A 21,975-nucleotide genomic window follows, 5' to 3' on the forward strand; every position below is an offset into this window, starting at 1 on the left:
CGTTCACTGTGGGGCCCTGGGTGCTGTCGGGGTGCTGGGGACCTGCCGCGGGCTGAGGCCTTGCTGCGTCGGGCCGGTGTGAACCGTGCAGGTGGAGCAGCGAGCCCTGGGTCCCCTGGGAGCACGGTGACCGGGAGCTGGGGTGCGCTGGGAGCCCGGCCATCGCCGAAAGCGTTCTGGTGTCCAGTAGCTGGGAGAGGAGGAGGTGGAGCAGGAGGGTGCCGCAGCTGCAGCAGGCGGGAGCAGGGTCTGTCCCATCATCGGTGCTCTGCCCACACACGTAGATACGTGGTTTGGATTCCTCCTCTGACCTAGACGCATGGTAACAATTTATACCCACTCTTCATTTGCTTTATGCAAATGACTTTGAAGATATTTTTTTTCCTGGGTGGGAGAAAGAGAAATAATTGTTGGTTAGCTAGGGATTGCCTCCTGGCCACCTCTGTTGTACCGTGTCCTTGCCTGCATCCCCTTGCCAAGCATCGCTCCTCAAGGAGAGCCATGGGCAAGAGCTGGGACTCCCCATGCGGGGAGATGACTCCTGGTCCTGCTCGCCACTGGGCCCAGGCCAGTCCTGCCTGCGTGGGGGCCTCCAGCCCAGCAAAGCCAGCAAAGGGGCCGGTGCCGCTCTGCTGTGTGTCAGGTCTCCCTCCATGCAGGCTGTGAGGGGAGTTTAATTATGGTGCTAAAAAATGAGAGCAGGTTTCTAGCAACTCTGTCAGTGCTGTTGTGTCTGTCAGCCCACCTGGAGCCGGGGCCAGAGCCGTACTGGGAGAGCTGGGGAGCAGCTCTGTGTGATGCTTGCCCCAGACCAGGGTGGAGACCCTGAGCGCAAAGCTCCTGTTTTCAGGCAGAAGCTCTTCCCTTCCCAGCTCCGCAGGCGTGTGGATGCAGGTGGCAAGGATGGGTTTTGCCTGGATAAGGCCAAGCTCAGGCTCTCGTCTGGCGCATCCAAGCCGAGCAGGCAGCGGGGCCATCCTCGCCGCCTTCGCCCACCTCCTGCCCGCATCTCTTCCAGTGTGTGGACAACATCCGCTGCAACGGCCTCATGATGAACGCCTTCGAGGAGAACTCCAAGGTCACCGTCCCCCAGATGATCAAGTGAGTGCTGCCGCGGCCGGGCGCTGCCGAGAGCGCCGGGCTCTGCCCAGCCCCATGGCCCAGCTCCCGTGCCAGCCGAACGCCACCGAAAGGCGGCCCCGCGGCTCAGGCGCTTGGGTGTGCTGTTCCCAGTGCGTTGATTAGGAGCGCTAATTAGCTGGGAGAGGAGATTTGTGGAGGACTGTACTCAGGGAGGTGGGAAAGTTGAAAGGGAGAGCTCAAAGAAAAAATAATAATAGTAAAGGGGTGGTGTCACAGGCGGGGAAGGGCCTTGGTTCGTGGGTGTCCCTTGGGGACAGTCGTTCACGTTTTTTGCCCAAACCTCTGCCTGTTGAGCACTGTGCAGTGTTTCCACCCGTGCCGGGGTGCGAATTTCCTGGCTTTCCCCTGGGAATATTCCTGCCTGCGTTTTACGTAGGGACGCCCCGTGCGAACGAGGCTCCTTTGCTGCCGAGGACCTGTACCGCTTCTCGTGGTCCCCACACAGCTAGGGGGGAAGCTGCTCGTGCGAAGCAGCTCTTGGTTTTGTTCCAGGCTGGAACCACAGATATCTTGTTTCTCTGCAGGTCTGATGCCAGCTTGTATTGTGATGATGTTGACATTAGGTTCAGTAAAACGATGAATTCCTGCAAGGTCCTGCAGATCCGCTATGCAAGCGTGGAGCGGCTCCTGGAGAGGCTGACGGACCTGCGGTTCCTGAGCATTGACTTTCTGAACACGTTCCTGCATTCGTACCGTGTCTTCACCACCGCCCTGGTCGTCCTCGACAAGCTCATCACCATCTACAAGAAGCCGATCAGCGCCATCCCCGCACGGTGAGGCTGCATGCGGCATCGCTGTGGTGCCCGTGCCAGTGACCCGTCCTGCCCCCGAGGACTGGCGGGGGTTATGGAGGGGGGGCTCTGTCCCCTCGTCCGTCCCCAGTCAGCCCTTGGCTGCCCAGCCCCGGTTCACCCGCTCCCCGTGAGTTGTGATACCAGCAAATGGGGGAAGCGGATGAACCGGGGCTCCGCGGGTGTCCCCGCTCCTGGGGCTGAGCGGTGGGAGCGGGGCAGCAGGGGCTCGCACCAGCCCAGGGGGGGCTGCCCCAGAGACCCAGCGCCAGTGGGGACCCCACGACCGGAGTAGGTGTGAGTTGAGCCTTTCCCCGTCTCTCCGCCAAGGTCCCTGGAGCTCCTGTTCGCAAACAGCCAGAACAACAAGCTGCTGTATGGCGAGCCCCCCAAGTCCCCCAGGGCCAACCGCAAGTTCTCTTCACCTCCCCCCCTCTCCATCACCAAGTCCTCGTCCCCCAGCCGGCGGAGGAAGCTCTCCCTCAACATCCCCATCATCACGGGAGGGAAGGCGCTGGACCTGGCTGCCCTCAGCTGCTCCTCCAACGGCTACGCCAGCATGTACTCCTCCATGGCTCCCTTCAGCAAGACCACCCTGGACATAAACAAACTCTACGTGTCCAGTAACTATCCCAACAAAATCCCGGATGAAGGAGAAGCCACCTCAGAAAAGCAAGAGGAGTCGCTGCCGAGCAAGCAGAGTGAGTCGCTGGGGGTTTGCGGGCGGGTGGGCGTCTGGCCTGGGCAGCCGGCAGGGAGGGGGCCGGTGTTGACGGGTGCTCTGCGGGGGTACAGGGACACGCGCGAGGGGCCAGGTAGCACAGGGGGTCTGGGGAAGCTCAGCCCCCGGCTGGGGCAGGCGGTTGGGCTGTGTGCTGGTGGGGGGGAGTCCCCAGCCCCACGAGCAGCCCCCTGTGTGCTGGGGAGAGGGTGGCGGTGGTGGTGACAGTGATGGCAGTGGTGACAGCGTTGCTGCCTGAAAGCTTAGAAAGCTGTAATAACAAAACAAAGCAAATCAAACCCAAAAAGCCCCACCACAAAAAAAGAAAAATCCACCCCAAAACCATCCAAAGTAATTGCAGGACTCTGTACCTTTCCTGTACTGGGTTGCTGTGGGCCCAACTGGGATGATTCAGACTTTAGGAAGATCTGGAAGAGCTGAAACGCGGCTGCACTGTGCACATGTCCAGCGGTGATGGTAACCGGGTTCCCTGTCCCTCCCAGGCTCAGAGGTGTCTGTCAGGGAAGAGTCGGACACGGATCCCAACCAGAGCGATGAAGCAGAAGCTGAAACTTCCCCAACAAAATCTCCGACGACTCCCAAGTCCATCAAGTGCAAAAATTCATCAGGTAACAAGCGACCTGTCCTGCTCGGGGGTCACCCAGGGCTGCCTGATGCCCTTGAACCTGCCCCTGCAGAGCTGCTACAGCTGCAGGCGTAAAACTGAAGCTGCTGTGAGAAGGAGCAGGACTTTACCCTTTATTTTCCTGCAAGGGGACAGGGAAATGCTGGACTCTCTGGCCTGTATTGCAGAGCTGGTCTGTGCATCTCACCGGGTCTTCTCACCCCTCTCCTGCCACCTCGGGGCTGAGCTGGCACTTTAGGAGCGAGTTAATGCTGCTCCAGGCGTGAGCCTGGACTGGCATCAGGCATCGATTTTTCTGCTGGAGTCTCCCCTATAGCTGTTTTCACACCATCTTCATCACCCTCATGCCTTAATTCCGAAGTTGTGTTGGTTTTCTTCTCCCCGCCAGATTTCTCGTTGTTTTCTTACAACAACGGCGTGGTCATGCCATCCTGCCGGGAGCTCGACAGCACCCGCAGCGCCCTGTCCGCTGCCTCCGCCTTTGCCATCGCCACGGCGGGAGCCAACGAGGGGACCCCCACCAAGGAGAAGTACCGCAGGATGTCCCTTGCCAGTGCAGGTACCCTGCCCCCGGCTGCCGGGAGCATGGGGACGCGTTTTTGGGGTGCTCATTTCTACCGTAGTCAGCTGGTTTGCCCTTGGCTGGGACAGGGGGAGCCCAGAGCACCCACAGCTCAGCACCCACCCGCTCTGGGCTGTGTTCCCTGGGTGCCCGGGCACGGGGGCTGCCCAGGAACATGCGGGTCACAGGCAGCTGAGCTCCTCGTGCCCACAGCTGAGCACCCCGCTACCACGTAACGTGGAGCCTCCCCACTGCCTGCGGTTAAGAGGCAGCTTAGGGACGCTCGGAACAATGGGGCTGCTCCTTTTAGCAGTCCTGAAAATATCCGTAAGCGATTCCCTCTGGAGCTGGAGCTGTGCTGAGGGATCGCTGGCAGTTTCAGGCTTTCCAACGGACCAGCGGAACGGGGACAAGGAGTTCGTGATCCGGAGAGCGGCCACCAACCGGGTCCTCAATGTGTTGCGGCACTGGGTCTCCAAACACTCGCAGGTGGGTCGGGGGGGTGACCCTCCCTCCCCACCGGCGTGAATTCGGCCACGTGTCAGGTGCCTCAGCCAGGCTCCAGCCAGGAAGACAATTTGGCGCTTTTTAATTTAATGAAACAAATGAGCAGACACGGGGAGGAGGTGAAAACTGTGAAGTGGGGGAGTGGGGGGCCGGTGGGATGGTGGCGTTTGCATATTTGGCGTGCAGAGTGGGGGAGCTGGGGTCTGCAGTCACCCCCTGGCTGGGCTCGTGGAGGTGGTGTGGCTGGCTTTGATTCCTGTTCAGGGGTTTCAGGCTGGGGTTGGGGTTAGGAAGCCATGTGGCTTTCCTCACTGTCCCTGTCCCGCTCTGCGCTGGCTGCTGGGTGCACAGGGAGTGGTGCCGTGCTGGGTGTCCCTGGGAAGCCCCCGTGCCTCTCCCAGCTGGGCGATGCCAATGCAATGGGACGGAATGAGCCTGGTGCCTTCCTGGCCCGTTCCCGTTTGCCGGGCACCGTGGGCTGGGATTTTGCAGGGAAGAGGCAGTGTGGGGCTGTCGGTCGTGGCCGGGTCGAGGCGGGTGGGGAGCGGAGCTGCTGGGTGTCTATGTTACCCGCGTTATAGTGTGCTGACGTGGTGCCTGTGCTGGCATTGGCAGGACTTTGAAAGCAATGAGGAGCTGAAGTTCAGGGTGATCGGCTTTCTGGAGGAGGTGATTCACGACCCCGAGCTCCTGACCCAGGAGAGGAAGGCAGCCGCCAACATCATAAGGTGAAGGGCCGTGGTGGGGAGGTGGCTTCTCCTGGATGCTGTGCTGGGCTCTCGGCAGCTGCTTCCCTGGGGTCAGAGCAGGCATGAGGTCGGGGCCTGGCGCTCTGGAGGTGCCGAGGAGGAGGAGGAGGAGGAGGAGGATGGCTGTGCCCATCCCCCTGGTGCATCGGGACCCGCACAGGGGCTGAGGCGTGACCCCCCCTCGCACCCGTAGACATGCAGGCGTGGCCGTGGTGTGGTGCTGACCCCAGTGAGGCCACGGCCCTTCCCGCTGCGGGGCCGTGGGACGGCCCCAGGGCCACCCCGTGCTGGGTGCCCGGTGACGCTGCAGGGTGACGCATGCGGGGCCAGCTGGGGCCTCGGTTAACAAGGGGTTTTTTTTGTCTTTAAAACGGGAAATGGGACTTAGAAGCGTTCTTATGCACGCCAAGTGTTTAATCTGTGAAAAACCACGAAGCCGTGCTGCAGCTGCGTCCGAGTTGTGCAGGTCTGATGCTTTCCCCGCAGAGTAACGCTGCCTTTTCATGCCACAGGACCTTGACCCAGGAGGACCCAGGAGACAACCAGATAACCCTGGAGGAGGTCGTACAGATGGTAACTACCCTTCCCTTTGTCACTCTGCCTGGTAGCTTGGCGTCGTGGTGGGGGAGCAGCGAAAGATCCCCACGCTCTGGTGCTGCTGGCTCGGTGGAGAGCAGTTCCCCGAGCCCGTCCAGGCGAATGGCTGCGAAGCAGGGAAAAGTTTTCCGGGGACAAGGCCAGCTGTGAGCACAGCTGGATCTGCTGTGGGCAGAGGCAACACTAATCCAGCCCACCAGATGTTTAGTCCTCCCACACAGTTGGCAGGATGGCTGCAGTGGGCACGGAGCCGTGCCTGCCCCAGGGATGCAGGAAAACCCCGTGGGGTTCCACTGTGTCCCCCGTGTCCCCAAACCCACGCCACTGCTGCCACTCTGGTTCCAAGTGACAGGTGCTGGCCCAGCTGGCGTCGGTGGAAGCAGAGCCCTGGGAACGTGCAATAAGTTTAAAACTGTCAGGGTGGCTGCAGGGCACTTTCCGCCTTCCTGCTTTAAAAAACAAACAGAGTCAGCTCCCAGGAACACCCAAGAGCCACTTTAAAGCGGCCTGGTGCACCTGAAACAACAGCAGCTCTGGGCCCTGGGTCTGGGTCTGGCTCCTGGAGCGGCTGAGGCCCCTCGGGGGTTTTTCGAGCTGTTTGCAACCCGGGCTGCTGGAAACTTCCTTTGAAGAAGCGACAACAAACGAAACCAGAGGGTTTTGGTCCATCCCTCAGGCTGAGCAGCTGAGCAGCAGCGCCCTGCAGTCAAAGCGCGGTGGGGACACGAGGGAGCCCTGGGTTTCGGGGCACACACTGGGCTGATGGGGGTTGTGGGTTCCCCGGCCCCTCCTCGTGAGCTGGGGGGGTGCACCGTGCTGTGTGCCAACCCCTCGGCTGGGGTGTCCTCCGGGGTGCTCGGAGTGCCGCCAGTGCCACTTGCCCACCCAGGGTTTGAGGGCAGCAGCACCCTGAGCTCTGGGTGTGCCCCCGCAGCCTGCACCCCCCGAGTGCGCACCCACCCACCCCCCCGCAGCCTCTCCACGGGCCCTTGAGCCGCTTTCGCAACCCCCTTCCCGAAAGGAGGGGATTTTGCAATGGGCTGTTAACTCGTACTGGCCGGGCCCTGGCTGGCCTGTGGGTGCCTGGAGCCTTCCCCAGACCCCTCTTCGCAGAGGGTGCTGGAGGGAGGTGATGCCTCTTCTCAGGGCACAGCAGCACCCCAGAGCAGGGGGCTCAGCTGCCCACGGCATCACCCACACCCCCAGCCCCGCCGCAGTGCGGTCCCCCTGCACCCCCGTCCCCCCGCACCGCTGCCTCTGGCCAGGGGACACGGCAACGTGCCCAGTGCCACCGCTCTGAGCAGCGCAGGGATACAGCCCCGCTCCCAGCACTGGGGAGGGGTCAGGAGGCTCCATCCCCTCTGCTGGGACCCCTGACAGGATTGACGCTGCTCGGCTTCAGGAGGAGGGGTGTTGCCGCAGGTTTTTAGGCAGTTCCCTGCTGGGAGAACCCCGAGTTGGGGCTGGCAAGGCCCCTGCACACTCCGTGCAGGTCTGAGGCTGCCAACTCTCGCTGTCAGCCCCGGCGGCTCTGAGCACGGGGCACCCTGAGTCCCCCCGTGCCCGCAAGTGCCGCTTGGGCAGAGCCAGGCAGCAGGGATGGGGGATGTCCCTGTTCTCCTGCTTTTCTGGACATCCCCTGGAAGAGCTGTGCAAGTGGCGGCTGGGTCCAGGAGCTGCTGGCCCCACGGGCACTGGCGGAGTGGTGCTGGCAGGGCTGGCCGAGCTGCCGGGCATGAGGATCCGGCTGGGATCCCCTGGTGCTTCATTAATTAAACAGATGTAGAGCAAAAAGGCAGCGATTGCAGAAGTTGGTGCGTGGGGATCTGTTCTGTAGCTGACACCTAATTACTTAAATAGGGAAAATTAGTTAATTTTGTGTCTGTACATGTGCACGGACGATATCGTAATTAAAAGCGCCAGGTTAGCGGGGCTGCAGGAAGCCGGCACGTCTCAGCGCTGGCAGGATGAGGGATGTGGTGCCTCAGGGCCGTCGGACCAGCGGCCCCACACATGCCAGCTCCGCTGGGAAAAGCCTCTGGTTTGGGAATCCGACTTCGGCTTTGGTTTTGCGTGCTTGAAATGTAGAAGTTCTTACTGTGCTCTTAAGCAACGAGCCCCCATCATTGCCTTTGTCGCTCAGGCTGAGGGAGTCAAAGCAGAACCTTTTGAAAACCACTCGGCCCTGGAAATAGCGGAACAGCTGACGCTGCTGGATCACCTGGTCTTCAAGAAGATCCCCTACGAGTGAGTGATCCCATGAGTGGGGAAGGGCTGTTCTGGTCGCCCAGGGCTCCGCAGCTGCCTGCTCCCCCATGGCTGAGCCTGGCCTGGCCTAACCCAGAGGGTGCAAAGTCTTCCCAGCTGCCTCCTGCTTCGCAGGTAGCCCAGGCTGGGCTCAAGCCCAGCTCAGAGGCCTGAGCCGGTGGCTTATCTGCTGGCATCCCTGGGGTGACCAGCTCAGGTAGAGCCTCCCACATCCATCACACTTTCAAGCATGTTCGTGCGGTCCCTTTCTGGCAGTGTGGGGGGCAAAGGCCCCGGCATGTCTATCCCATGTGGGTGCAGTGGAGCTTGCAGGGCTTGGGCGTGCTAGAAAAATGGGAAATAAACACTGTCTTTTGCAGAGAGTTCTTTGGGCAAGGTTGGATGAAGCTTGAGAAGAACGAAAGGACTCCCTACATCATGAAGAACACAAAACACTTCAATGATGTAAGTGCAGCCACAGTGGGGGATGGGGAGAGAGGCAAAGATGAGGCAGCACAGCCGACCCACCCCAGCGTTAGCCAGAGGTGGGATATACGGGGTTTATCTGCCCCCGTGGATGTTACATGCCTTGGGGACCAGTTGCAGGTGGAGCATCTCCTGGTGTGGTTGCTCCTGCTGGGGAAATGTTTTTTAGAACAGTTGCGAGGCTGGAGGACACGTAGCTGTTGTCTAAAATCGTCCAAACACGCGGGCTGGTTCCGGTGTCTCCCCAAAGGTCAGTAACTTGATCGCGTCGGAGATCCTCCGGAATGAGGAGATCAACGCGCGGGTGAGCGCCATCGAGAAGTGGGTGGCGGTGGCGGACATCTGCAGGTGCCTGCACAACTACAACGCGGTGCTGGAGATCACCTCCTCCCTCAACCGCAGTGCCATCTTCCGCCTGAAGAAGACCTGGCTCAAGGTCTCCAAGCAGGTAGGGGCGCAGGGCTGACCCCTCGTCAGGTTTTTGTGGGTCAGGCCCGGCGTTGCTGTCGGGTTTGTTCTTCATCCTGCAGGTCAGATGTGCGGTTCAAGAAACCTTTTTGTAGCTGTATACACACACGCACAGACCCTTCTTTAAACTGGCTTTTTGGGCTTCTCAGACCAATTATAGATGAGCAAAATGAATTCTCGTGATGAGTTACTTGAACAGAAATAGCTTGTACCTGCACGGTGCAGAGCCTGATGGGGGCCAGCGGCTGCCAAGCCAGAGCTGCTGTGTGGGCTCCTCTCAATCTGCAACACCGTCTTTTTCCTGAAAAGTGATAAACCTGTAAATGAAAACAGGCTCTGACAGAGGAGGAGGCAGGGGAAGGAAACAAGTGCATCGCCTGTCTTGTTATGTGATGGAGGAACTTTGCTTTCAAGTCCTCAGCTCCCATGGACGTCCTCCGGCACCGGGTGTAGTGGCCAGGGCAGGATTTGTACCCACCAGGGTGCTGAGCAGCCGGAGGGGGGTGACGTGTGGGGTTTCTTCCAGGGCCTTTTCCAAGCGACACTTTGGGTTTCTTGCAGACAAAGGCTCTGATCGATAAGCTACAAAAGCTGGTGTCGTCGGAGGGCAGGTTCAAGAACCTGAGGGAGGCACTGAAAAAGTGAGTGAACAGCGATTCTCCTCCTGTGGCTGCTGCTGTGGGGGTCTGCGGGGCCCTGTGGTGCTGGGGGGGCCTGGACCCCACCCCGGCTCCCGCACCGGGCCAGGGCTTCGCTCACCAGATCATTTCAGAGCCTGCGCTAATGTGCATCTCATTTAACAGCCACAGGGCAACGGCTTGCAAAGCGATCCTGAGTAAGCGGTGTGTAAAGACATGAATAAAAGGGTTTGCAGAGGGGGAAGTCATTGCCAGACACCGGGAAAGTTCTTTTTCCCCCCTCCCCTTCCAGACTCATAGTTGAAACCCCAAAGGGTACCAGATTTAGCTCATTTCCCACCAGCCAGCGCATGTCACTGCCGCTAGCATGGACCTTACCGTCAGCACACCCGGGGGGCTCCGGGCATTGCGCCCGCCCCGCCACGGCACCAGGTGCAGCCAGCTCTTGGCTCCCCAAACCGTCCTCACCCGGTGTTTGCTGGAGGCAAGCGGGGGAGCACGGGGCCGTGGGTGTGCGGGGCGCTGAGCTGCCCTGGAGCTGGTGCCTCCCCAGGGCTTGTGCATTGGCAGCCGCCTGCGGGCCGTGTCCCATCAGCAGCGCACGGAGACCCTCGGTGGGGGCCTGGGCTGAGGTGTGGGGCAAAGGCAGTGGGGCAGGCCCAGTGCCAGCACTGCCCTCGGCTCTCAGCAGGGCTTGCGCTGGCTGTGGGTGCTGAGGCTGGCAGGGGAAGCTTCAAAAGGTCTTTCCAACCCTCTGCTGAAGTTGCCTCTGACTCGCCTCCCACAGCCCCTGACACCTCCTGCAGCCCCCGACTCTCCTCCCACAGCCCCCAACACCTCCCGCAGCCCCTCACACCTCCCGCAGCCCCCAGCTTCACACAGGGCACGGCCACAGCTCGTGCATGTCCTGCCCTGCCTGCGGGCACAGCGGCTGCAGGATGCAGCCCAGGGGACCAGCAGCCTTCCTGGGGAGAAGCTTCCTTCGAGGGTTTCTGTTTCTCTCTAATATATAGAAAGAATCCTTCAGATTCTGCCAACTGTGGAGTCCCACCCTCCTCTCCCCTCCAAAGTCCCCAAGGAACGCAGTTTTCTTTCTTACTTATTTCTGGTTTGCTCCCAAAGTTGTGACCCTCCATGCGTCCCCTACCTGGGAATGTACCTGACCGACCTGGCGTTCATCGAGGAGGGGACCCCGAATTACACCGAGGACGGCCTGGTGAACTTCTCCAAAATGAGGATGGTGAGTCTCCCGGCCGTCAGTCGCACAGCACTGGGCAGCCACACGCGTTCCACCACGCGCCCGCATGCAGCCGGGGTTGTTCCCGGTGAGGGATGTGGCTGAAAGAAACAAAAAAGGCCCTTTGCATCGTGCTGTGGTTGAAAGGTGTGGATGGAGCGCTGCCCGGCACCTCCACGGTGCTGGAACGTGGTGCTGACGGTGATGGCCGTACTGGAAACAGCTTCTGTGTTTTATCTCCGGACAGATTTCACACATCATAAGAGAGATCCGCCAGTTCCAGCAAACCTCCTACAAGATTGAGCACCAGCCTAAGGTACGGCCTTGCCCCAAGACCCACATGCTCCCTCTCCTCCTCGCCTCCCCCTCGAATCACAGCATCTAAGCGTTCAGTTTCTGGCAGTTCCTTTGGAGAAGATATGATGCTTCTGGAAGAAATTTAAGACAGAAAAGGCTAGCAGAACCAGTGCAGGTCTGGGGGCTCGTGTCAGGCGAGGCATGATGGAGGGGGACAGGCACGGCAGACGTGTAACAACCTCCCTGCTCCTCTTTGCATGCGTGGGCAAACCACAAACAGCTCATCACCAGCGCAGTATTGCTGGCAGAGCTAAAGGACATGGCTTCCCACTGTCCCAGCCTTGGCCAGAGCAAGTCAGCACTGTCCCTGCCTGGCCCTCGCTTCACTGCCATCTCACTCTGGTTCTCCCTGCAAGTCACCGCGATTGTGGCACAAGGGTCAGCAGCCCGGCATGGTCTTGCCAAGCTGGGGCTGGAGTGTGGCCTGCGGCAGCCTGGAAGGGCTCCGGGGAGCGGGTGGGTGTGGGGGACGGAGCCACCCTCCGCTGCGAGGTGCTTTCGGGCAAACATCAGCCGAGGCAGAGCCGGGTGCGCTGCGAGAGCGTGGGCTTGGGTGCTGCTGCGCTGCAGAGGTCCCTGTCCCTGCGGGAGAGCGGCTCCAGGACTCGGATGCAGCTGAAGCTCCTGTTTTAGCTGGAGCTGGAAGGAGAAACTGGACCTTGCCCCAGCCACGGGGACACGTAACAGGCATCGGTGGCTGCTGGGGCCGCTGCCCTCGTGCCCTGCGTGCCCTCGCCTGTGCACTGCGGTGGGAGCGTGACTGGTGCCTCCGTACTCGGGGCCTGGGCCTGCCTGGAGGCTGTCAGCAGTGCGGACAGGGATGGGGGGCGGCTGCCCTGGGCCCCCTCCCTGCAGCCGAGTTATCCTTGCAGCAGCAGAGCCCACCCTAGAGACAAGGAGAAATAGTGATTTTGGGGCACCCCCAGGCTGGGGGTGCAGGCTGGGAGCAGAGTGTGTCCCACCACCCCCACAGCCTGGTGCTGGGGGGCTTCCGCCTCGTGGTGGCCCCCACACGTGATGAGATGAAAGTTCTTGGCTGCCCTTGCACTTCCTCAGCCGCAGCACCACAGAGCCGCACAGGAACTGGGCTGGTTGCTGGGGGGGGTTTCCGCCGCCTCTGGCGCTGCTGTTCTCCAGAAACAGTAAACCCTCCCGAAACGGCGCCGCCGCTCTGCAGGCCCTGCCCAGTGCCCTGGCCACCATGTTGTTGGTGCTCAGGCCAGGCCAAACCACCCTCTGGTGACACCAGTTTCCATGTGCGGTGGCAAGAGCAGCCCCAGACCCTCTGGACCACAACCCCTGGCCGGGCTGGGGGAGGTCGGGGGCCACGGGCCCCAATTTCAGCCTCTGCAGTGCCGGCAGCCCCAGCCCTGCCCTCTGCACCCTTGGTACCTGCCTGGGGCTGGACTCATGCTCCTCTTTGGCATCAGCTGCACACACCATGCGGCTAATGAGGCCAAAAAGTAATTTGGGAAGAATCTGCCAGGAATTGTGAGCAGGTTTTCTGCTAGCGCTGGGGCAGATGTCCTGCCCTGTCAGCGACATTCCCGCAGCAAGAACATGGTTCCCCACTTAACGTGGTGCCTTAATTATCAGGATTTTGTGTCAACAGGAGAGAACTTTGTGGCTGATAAAATAGTGCTGGAGAGGAGAACTAAGCAAGAAAAACAGAAGAGCAGCTGAGAGGCAAGACTTTGCAATGCTGGGAGAAGATGTGCAATGCCTGTGTCGGTTGGCAGGAGCTGCAGGCACTCCTCTACCGCTCGTTTGCTTGGGCCTTCACCGTTTCCTAATTTCAGCATTGATCATTGGCTGCAGCAAAGGTGAGTCCTCCCCATTAACGGTTCGGTTCTCATTGTTCCAGGTGACGCAGTACCTGCTGGACCAGTCATTTGTGATGGACGAAGAAACCCTTTATGAAGCTTCTCTGCGAATAGAGCCCAAACTGCCTTCTTGAGCCTGAGCAGTGGCCGGCGGCCGCTGGCGTACACACGCTATCCCATCCTGTAAATATCTGTTTCTGTTGGACGCCCTGGAGTGACTCCCACGTCTGTGCTTCTCCAAGCAAACCGCCCCCCTCGTTCTTAGGCCGCAGTAGACCTCGCGTAGGATTTCCCGCATCGTTTAAGGTTTCACGCATCGACACTTTGCTGGAGTCCCGGTTTCTTTTCGATGATGTTATTTTTGTCATTTGTTCTTCTCGAGGGGGCTGGCGGTGGGTTGGGGTGAACCCCCGCGTTCCCAGGGGGCTCTTGGGCAGCTCGGAGCGGCTCTTGCTCGGGCGGTGTCGGCCGTGACATCCCTGGGCAAGCTCGGTGAGGCGGGGGAAGAGAAGGCATTAAAGTTGATCCCTCCGTGCGAAGCTGCCCGCTCTCTGTGTGCCACCCCCCGCGCCGGCCGGGCACGGAGGAGCCTCTCGGCCGCTGCCCTCGCTCCCTCCTACGTCGGGAAGATGGAAACGTCCCTTTGACTCTCCTCGCTGCGTACGGCTCACGACAAGCTTCTGTTGATATGCTGTAGATCCGTAGACCTTGTGACCACTATGAGTAACATGATGTAGAATTAGAAAAAGATGACCGAGTGTTTTTATTACATATACTGTAATCCTGTCTAACCACCTTCTAGCAGGAATATAGTAATGTAGTGCTTATTCTGTGAATATTACCATGTATTTTTTACATTGTACAGTATATAAACACAGTTTAACTTTACAGTGGCAGGCATGCTCCACTCTAACAACCAGAACACTTTTGCTGTAAGCAATACCTCGTGGTATGAGAATTCTCTTTCAAGCCCTAAAACTATTTCAACTTACAGCTTGTTTGGAAAAATATTTCCATTTTTTTTGTAAAAATATATGTTTCCTGATTACCTCTTGCTAATAAATCTATTCTATCTCAGGGTGAACCGGGACTTGTGAGGTTTTTATCGGCGGGGCAACACAGACACGCCCCCCTGCCGCCCCGCCCCTTTCCCCGCCCCTTTCCCCGCCCCCCGGCGGCAGCTCGGCCCGGCTCGGCCCAGTTAGGCTCGGCTCAGCGTGGGGATGGGCTGGGCCGTGCTGCTGGTCGCGGCCGCGCTCCTGGCGCCGGTCGCTGCCTGGGCCCCCTCCGCCGAAGGTAAAGGGGTGCTGGGGGGGGGCTCGGGTGGGTGCCCCGGGGAGGCGGCGGCAGAACCGGGCTGGGCTGGGCCGGGCCGGGGGAGCCGCTGACCCCTCCCCGCTGTCTCCCGCAGAGGAGCTGCAGTTCAAGGCCTGGATGGTGCAGGTACGAGCTCCGGGGGGCGCCGTGGGCCGGGGCCGGGCCCGGGGGGGCCCTCGGCGGGCGGCTGACGCGCTCTTGCCCCCGCAGAACAACCGGCGGTACGGCCCGGGCGAGTACCCGCGCAGGCTGCGGGTCTTCCTGGGCAACAAGAGGCAGATCGAGCAGCACAACGCCGGCAACCACAGCTTCCAGAGTAGGAGCCGCTCCCCCGGCCCCCCGCCCGCTCCCGCCTTCAGCCTCCGTGAGCGAAACGTTCCCCTTTCCTCCTCCTCCTCCTCCTCCTTCTAGTGGGCCTGAACCAGTTCTCAGACCTGACCTTTGCGGAATTTAAGAAGCTGTACCTGTGGAGAGAGCCCCAGGTAAATCACGGGCGGGCGGGGAGGAGGGGGCCGGCAGGACGGCGGACCCCGAGCCGTGGGGGCTCTGCGCCGAGCTGCACCCCTCTTCCGCGGGTTGACACCCCGTCGCTGCGCTGCCTGACCTCGGCTTTGCCAAGCGCGGTGCCCTGTCCCGCTGGAGCCCGGGAAGAGCAGGGCGAGCCCCCCCATCCTGGCGTTCAGCGACCCCGGCTCCAGCCGAAACGTCGCTTCTGCTTTCAGCTTTGCAGGTTGAGCTCTGGTTTTATGGGTACTTAAGGCCTGATCCTGGCTTTTAGGGGCTCCCTGAGCAGCTTGGGCTCTGCTGCCGGGACTGACCTGGGTCTCCCCGGCTGTAGTGGCTGGCGTGCAGCAGGCCATGGCCACCCACACAGCATGGGGGTCACGGCTCCCTCCGCCCCGGGGAGCCCGGCCGGCCGCGGGCCACCGTCCCCCAGCCCGGTGGCTTGCCACAGCCCTCCCACCTCGCTTGCAGAACTGCTCAGCCACGAAGGGGAACTTCCTGGGCAGCTCTGGGCCGTATCCCGACTCCATCGACTGGAGGAAGAAGGGGAATTATGTGACGCCTGTGAAAAACCAGGTGGGGAGCATGTGCCACTGGCAGCGCACCAGGAGCTGGCCGGGAGAGGGGCTAAACCATCACCAGCAGGGCACTGGGCTGGGAGGAGGAGGAGGAGGGCCCGCAGGGAAACAGGCTCCTTTGGGAGCCCTGCTGGGGCAGGGGGAGGCCGTGGGCTCTGGGGCAGGAGACGAGCGGGGAGCGAAGCCCAGCTGCAGGCGGGCAGTGGAAGCGCCGTGCTCCCGGTGTTCCGGCGAGGCCAGTGACCCTGCGGCACATTACAGAGCAGTTCCTCTCTGGTTCCTAACACAGGGCCCCTGCGGGAGCTGCTGGACCTTTTCCACCACGGGCTGTTTGGAGTCTGCCATTGCTATTGCGACGGGAAAGCTCCTCTCTCTGGTAAGAGATTTTCCTTTCTGGGTGCTGATGGCAAGTCCTGCCTCTGGTTGTCTGCCCGCTGCTTGTTCCACATCTGGCTGTAGGTGGCTGCGGGCGTCTGTGGCAGGTACACCCCGCCCTGCAGACCCCTGGCAGCTCTTTGCAGGCTGAGCAGAAGGCTGGGAGGTGCGGGGCAGCGTGGCCAGGAGCTCTGGGTGCCCAAGGACGTGCTGGTCGCCAGCCCCTCTCGGGTCCGAGCGTCCCGCTGCCCTGGGCTTGGGTAGAGCCTTTTTGGAGCAGGATGAAACCAGAGCGGCCCGGAGATCCCGGCTGCTGCGAGCAGGGAGGGTTAGCTAGAGCCATGTCCAGTGCAGCACGTTGTGAGACTGTTTATTTTTAAACTCCCAGAGGATTTATATTCTCGAAGAACTAGAAAGACAGTAGCTGCTCATACAACTTAGCGGAATAGCTGAGGGTTGCGTGCCAGTGTTAAAAACAAACTTGACCTTTGAAAGAGATCTCAGCCAGCGCTCCCGCGGCAGGCACGAGGAGGAATGCCTCTTGCAGCCGCCAGCTCCACATCTTCCTCGTCTTCCTCCTTGGGACGTGGAGCCGTTTGGCCGGGTGATTCCCGCTCGCAGTGGGCGAACAGCCAGCTGGGCGGGTGAAACCTGGTGAAACCAGCGCTCCTCAGTTGCGTTTTGGCTCGCTCGTGCAGGTGTTGAATATAGATTGACTCAAAAAACTTTTCCGTAGGCAGAACAACAGTTAGTGGATTGCGCCCAGGCTTTTAACAACCACGGCTGTAGCGGGTAAGTAACATAAAGGATAGAAAGGAGAGTATCTTATGCTCCGTGACTGACAGCCTTCCCCAAGATCTAGTGTTGGAACCCTTCCAGATCGTGGAACGGTTTTTGTTTGGCTGTGATGTGTCAGGGAAAACAGTTTTGGGTTTGGTTTGTTTACATTAATTTTGCCCTCCCTAGAGATTAGAATGTTTCCCTAAATCAGCAAAAAGCAAAAGACAGCATTTTCTAAACTCTGTTGTTCCTCTTATTAGTTTTTCTTCTGATACTTGTTTTGTTACAATGTCTTCTGACACTGCGGTTGCAGGGGCTTTCACGCGCTCAGGCAAAGCGAGGGGAGTTTTGTCTGTTGCTCTGCTCCTGAGTCACACGCATCTCATGGTGCTTTAAGGAACCCACAGAAACCTCTGCTTCCCCTTTGGTGAATTCCTACTGGGCTTGCTAGAGAAGACAGAAAGTAAAGCTTTCTGAAATCTTCTGTTTTCTGTAAGAGAAGTGGTCCCTGAGGAATGCTCAGAGAGCTGAGCAAAACCACTCGGTGCTTTTTATTTTCCTCATGACTCCTCCTTAGTCCTTTCCCTGCGAGCACGCCCTGATCACGCTCTCCTTTCCTTTCCTTCCCTCCATGAGATGTGCTCCCCAAAGGCAGCCAGGGAAGGATGTGGCTGCTGGGGGTCCCCCATCCTCCCCCGCACTGTGTGGCTGGGGGGAGACCCTAGCCAGGCCAGGCAGAGGGCACAGAAAAACACCTTCCAGTGCACAAGGCTGCAGGGCTGAGCTGGCACCGCTGGGGCAGTGTGGGTGAGGTGGCCTCGGGGCTCCTGTGTTGGGGCTCTCCCCCAGGGATTAGGCCCCCCCTGAGAACCAGCCCTTCCCCTGCCTGTGCAGGATGGTGCCAGGCAGCATGAGGGGCTGGGCCTGATGTCCCAGGCGGGAAGATACCACAGGAACAGACCGGAGCTCGTGCCTTGAGAGGGCCTGGGGTACACAGCCCTTCCCTGTCCCCCCAGCTTGTGGGAAGGGGCTGTAGGGCTGTGGGGGAGGGTTGATGGCTTTGCTCTGCAGAAGCCGCAGCGTTTCCATCCTAATTAATCTGCATTCTGGCTGTGTTGTCTTGCAGGGGCCTGCCAAGCCAAGCCTTCGAGTACATACTGTATAACAAAGGGCTCATGGGGGAGGACACCTACCCGTACCGGGCTGAGGTATTTATTCCCAGCGCAGCTCAGAGGCGTTTCTGCGGCGGCAGCACGGGGTCCAGAGCAGGCTCTAACACCACTTCCCTCCTGTCCGCACAGAACGGCACCTGCAAGTTCCAGCCAGAGAAGGCTGTTGCGTTTGTCAAGGATGTTATCAATATCACGCAGGTGAGGCCCCGAGGTCTGTGTTTCTGAACTTCCAGGGTGTTAACGCGGTGCCAGGCCTGACCCGGACGGTGCTCGGATGCCCTGAGGCGTGCCAGGCTCCGCAGCACAAGCTGCAGCTTGCTGGCTCCTGGAGAGGAGTGAGCCGCTGGCATGCACACGCCAACTCCCTGTTTCTGAGGGTGGCACCAGCAAAGTGCCGTAGCCAGGAATCCAGGTCTCTGCCTGCTTTCCGCAGTGGGTGCGCCTCCAGGCTGTGAGGAAATCTTGGTTCTTTCAACGCAATCAGCACCCGTTTCCTTGTCTGCAAGCAGCAGGCCAGGGTCAGCCATCCCCGCTGTGCTCCGACCGCTGGGCCGGGCATCCTGACTGTGCCCAGCGTCATCGGGAGATAAATGACCCCAGGATCCTCCTCTTGCAGTATGACGAGGAAGGCATGGTGGAAGCTGTGGGGAAGCACAACCCGGTGAGCTTTGCGTTTGAGGTGACGGGTAACTTCATGCACTACAGAAAAGGCGTCTATTCCAAGTGAGTGTTTCTGAACCGGGGGGGTGAGGGTGAGGGGAAGGCATAGGGCTGGAATCACTCACATCCCCATTTTTCCTGCTCTGCGGTGCTGGCCACGGAGACACTGGACTGCATTCTTGTGGGGATTTTTAAACAGAAAATAGAAAACACGAGTAAACTGAGCCTTGAGATACTGATTTCCCAGGGGGATGAGAGCGCAGCACAGAGAAGAGGGAACAGGGTGTTTGCAGCCAATTTACTGCTCAGAACCAGACCAACCTGAAGACCAGACTGTATTTGGAATGAAGGTCGGCGAGCTTGGGAGATCCTCCTGCAGCCGCAGAGCTGGGGGGGGCCTGTCCCAGGGCAGGGAGCTCTGAGCTGTGGGTGGTGGCGGGGGCAGCCCAGGTGTCGCAGCCAAGCACATCTGGTTTCCTTAGGGTAAGCCCAAACCAGAGTCAGTTTTACGTGGGACTCGGGTGGCTCCTCCAGCGCTGGACCTCAGAGGGTGGCAAGGGGCGTCGCTGCCTTCCCACTGCCCTGCCCCTGTGTGGTGTGTCTGCAGGTTGGGGGGTGACAGCAGGGTCCCTGCGTGGTCCCCCTGGCACCTTGGTCTTTCCTGCCTTGGCAGCCGGATGGGTAAGGAAAGCAGCAGATGAAAAATGAGCTTGGGACGTGAAGTGACCTAGCAGAAGGTCTCGAGTGTTGTGGTAGCTCTATAGCCAACGCAAGAAGCTACTTAAAAGGCTGATCATTATATTTTGGAAAGAGTACGGAAGCTCACCGGGGCAGGATAGATTTCCATTAGGCAAGAAATGGGGAAAGTGTATGATTGGAGAGAACTAGAAAAATACTTCAGAGTAATGAATCCTCAGTCACGTAGAACTGCAGGGAAAATTAAACTAAGAGTCTAAGCATGAGTGATCTGCCCCAGGGAGCTGCAAGGGAAGGAGTGGGCAGCACGGTGAATTCCAGTGGCTTTGCTGTTGCAAAAAGCTAAAGTTTAAAGCAAGTCAGAGGTGGATGTAAGGTGTGAAAGCAGGTGAGACAGTCAAGACACTTCATAACAGGATTCCGGTCTGAGGAATACACCAATTTCATCTTGTAGATTTATAGGCTAAGGTAGACGCAAGGTCAGAGCGTATGGAATAATGGATGCTCCAGTGGTTTCAGCCTGTGCTCCCAGACCAACTGTTAACAGATTCAAGAAGAGTAAATCTGGTGTGGGGACTATGGATCTTCTGGTTATCTGCAATTTGAAAATGTTTTAAAATGAGTGCTCTGGAGACGGGAGCGTGTACCTTGCATTGTCTTGGTTTATATCACAGGCGGTAACTTTCATCAAGTGCAATTAAAAGCTGGAAATACAAGGAAATGTGTATTTAGATGGAAGAACTAGCTGTTCCCTGTGCAAAATGCGGATCAGTGCCCCTGAACTTCAGGGCAGGACAAACTGTTACTGGGATGCACTAAGTGCTTCTGGTTTTCATTGGAAAAATTCCTTTGCTCAGTTTTTTCACTGTCACACAAGAACCAGCTACAATGTTGATGTTAATCCTAAACAAAAGGCCAGACCAGGTGCTTGGATCAAAGGTCCATGTAGCCTATCGCCCTGACTTCAGATATGGCCGGTAGTAATTTCTGAGTGAGAGAACAGAGCAGTATCGCCTTTTCGTGGCTTCCCTCCCTACTCTCCACAACTGGAAGTTCAGAGTATCCATTAGTTCTTTTTGCAGTTGGAGTGCAATCAAGAATGCTGGCTAATCCATGATTAATTATAGGCTATTTTTTTATGTAACTCATCTGCATTATTCTTCCTTTTTCTTTGCAGCCCACGATGCGAGCACACCCCTGACAAGGTGAACCACGCTGTCCTCGCTGTGGGGTACGGAGAAGAAAATGGGACTCCTTACTGGATTGTGAAGAACTCCTGGGGCCCGCTGTGGGGCATGGAGGGGTAAGGAGGACCCAATGCTGCCAGACCCCCCACGGTCTCCCTGTACCCGGTCCAAAGACAGTCACGAGCGGGGATCCTGCCCACCCTCGTCAGTCCCCAGGTCGCCCTTACACTCTCAAGCCGAAATTTCTCAGCTGTTTCATGCTCTGGGAGGATACAGGGGAAAACATCCCAGCCTCGGCAGTGAAGGAGACGTGGCTCCACAAACCAGTCCTGGAGTGACTCGTTAGCGCAGACCCTTAGATGAGTAGATCTGCTGTTGACACCGGGGGCTTGGCCAGTGGCTGTGCCAGGAGAGCACCGTGCCTCTCCCATGGTTATAGAAGAAGAACGGGTTGTGCCGAGAGTGAGTTTTCACTCCAGCTCCACAAGTATTTCCAGCTGCAAGTGAAATTTTTGAGTCAGGTGCTGACTCTGCTAGTTTGTGATACAAGGGGGACAGGGAAGAGCATTGCCTGGTGAACAGCCGACGGCAGCAGCTCTGCCACAGGTATTTGCTCCTTGCGCTGGCGTGAGAAAGGAGCTTGCACGTAAGGAGAGCAGTTGCCTTACGCCACTCTCTCGTGCTGACTCTCAGAGGGGGGAACGCTCACTCGTACACATTTCTTTCTCTTTTTAGGTACTTCCTTATTGAACGTGGCAAGAATATGTGTGGTCTCGCTGCTTGTGCATCTTACCCCGTTCCTCAGGTGTAAGAGGAGAGTGCAGGCTGGGGAAAGTGGGCACAGGAGAAGGAATGACTGATCGTATATGAATTTCTGAACGCTAAAATCAAGCGAGAACAAAATGAAATACCTATCTGTTGAAAGTTGTTACCTGCAGGCAGATTCCTCGGCTTGCACACAGCTTCTTGCCATAGGAAGACCTGTGCCTCCTCTCCCCAGCCGAAAGCAAGCATGCTCCTGCGCCGAGCGCCAGGCTCCTGCCTTCTCCTCCCGGCTGCGGTGCCTCGCCCTGTCCCAGCCGGGGCCCCGCGCTGCTGCTGGGGGGTGGTGGCAACGGGGGGCTCTTGGATGGCAGTTGCCTGATTTTAAGACGCTGCTCTGACAAAGCTCACCCCTTCCTTTAGGTGGCCGTTTCCTAATCAACAGATGTAACTTCTAGGGATTTTTAAATTTTCTTTGAAGGCGATTTTTCCTTTCTCTAGAGAAAGATGAGTGCTGTGATTTATATGTTTTACCTATTTTCATTAAATGTTTTTAAGGGGTTTTTTTGTATTAAAAAAATAGGGCATTTTAATGCAAATTGAGAAGAAATGGATTATTTTATGAATCAAGCAAGCAGCTTATTGCAAACACAAACCTGCGATGGCGCGAGAAGGCCGTGTGGCAGTAGAGGGCACTTGTGTGTTATTTCACGCTAAAACCAGCTCCTGACTGAATAAAGAGAACTCGCACTGCTGTGGTGTGTGCTCTGCGCGGCCCTGGGCGTTACCGGCACGGTCACCGGGGGGGGAAATGTGGCGTTAAGTCTTTTTTCGGATCGCGGAGCGGGATCCGACCCCGGGGGTGTCTGAGGGGGGCACCGTCCCCCTGACACAGCTCCTGCGAGTAAGAAGGGCGCGCAGAGCGTTAGGACCTTTCCGCGGTTACGCAGCTTCGCTTTAACCAGCTTTACG

The 21,975-nt window shown here is 58.6% G+C and overlaps 2 protein-coding genes across 4 annotated transcripts in view; both read left to right on the plus strand.

Annotated features, from left to right (window-relative positions):
* Positions 1 to 14,056, plus strand: part of RASGRF1 (Ras protein specific guanine nucleotide releasing factor 1) — a 37,231-nt gene extending 23,175 nt beyond the window's left edge. The window contains exons 13-27 of one of the 3 annotated variants that reach the window (XM_074880132.1): positions 1,019 to 1,101; positions 1,668 to 1,916; positions 2,265 to 2,635; positions 3,159 to 3,284; positions 3,690 to 3,860; positions 4,240 to 4,352; positions 4,986 to 5,098; positions 5,632 to 5,692; positions 7,860 to 7,963; positions 8,344 to 8,428; positions 8,700 to 8,897; positions 9,479 to 9,558; positions 10,678 to 10,795; positions 11,040 to 11,108; positions 13,014 to 14,056. In XM_074880132.1, coding sequence (XP_074736233.1) covers positions 1,019 to 1,101; positions 1,668 to 1,916; positions 2,265 to 2,635; positions 3,159 to 3,284; positions 3,690 to 3,860; positions 4,240 to 4,352; positions 4,986 to 5,098; positions 5,632 to 5,692; positions 7,860 to 7,963; positions 8,344 to 8,428; positions 8,700 to 8,897; positions 9,479 to 9,558; positions 10,678 to 10,795; positions 11,040 to 11,108; positions 13,014 to 13,106 — 2,034 coding nt within the window. In that variant the 3' untranslated portion in view covers positions 13,107 to 14,056. The remainder of the gene's footprint in view (positions 1 to 1,018; positions 1,102 to 1,667; positions 1,917 to 2,264; positions 2,636 to 3,158; positions 3,285 to 3,689; positions 3,861 to 4,239; positions 4,353 to 4,985; positions 5,099 to 5,631; positions 5,693 to 7,859; positions 7,964 to 8,343; positions 8,429 to 8,699; positions 8,898 to 9,478; positions 9,559 to 10,677; positions 10,796 to 11,039; positions 11,109 to 13,013) is intronic. The other 2 variants (XM_074880133.1, XM_074880134.1) reach the window with 2 other exon arrangements.
* An 82-nt stretch (positions 14,057 to 14,138) lies between these two features.
* CTSH (cathepsin H) lies at positions 14,139 to 21,752 on the plus strand. Its single transcript, XM_074880407.1, has 12 exons — positions 14,139 to 14,268; positions 14,384 to 14,415; positions 14,500 to 14,605; positions 14,701 to 14,771; positions 15,265 to 15,369; positions 15,661 to 15,747; positions 16,483 to 16,538; positions 17,653 to 17,734; positions 17,828 to 17,896; positions 18,315 to 18,421; positions 20,232 to 20,357; positions 20,977 to 21,752. Exons 1-12 carry the CDS (start codon positions 14,196 to 14,198, stop codon positions 21,050 to 21,052), a joined length of 990 nt encoding a protein of 329 aa, XP_074736508.1. The 5' UTR covers positions 14,139 to 14,195; the 3' UTR covers positions 21,053 to 21,752.
* The last annotated feature ends 223 nt before the right edge of the window (positions 21,753 to 21,975 follow it).

Source organism: Strix uralensis, chromosome 11 (genome assembly GCF_047716275.1).
Source record: "Strix uralensis isolate ZFMK-TIS-50842 chromosome 11, bStrUra1, whole genome shotgun sequence".
Taxonomy (NCBI): Eukaryota; Metazoa; Chordata; class Aves; order Strigiformes; family Strigidae; genus Strix; species Strix uralensis.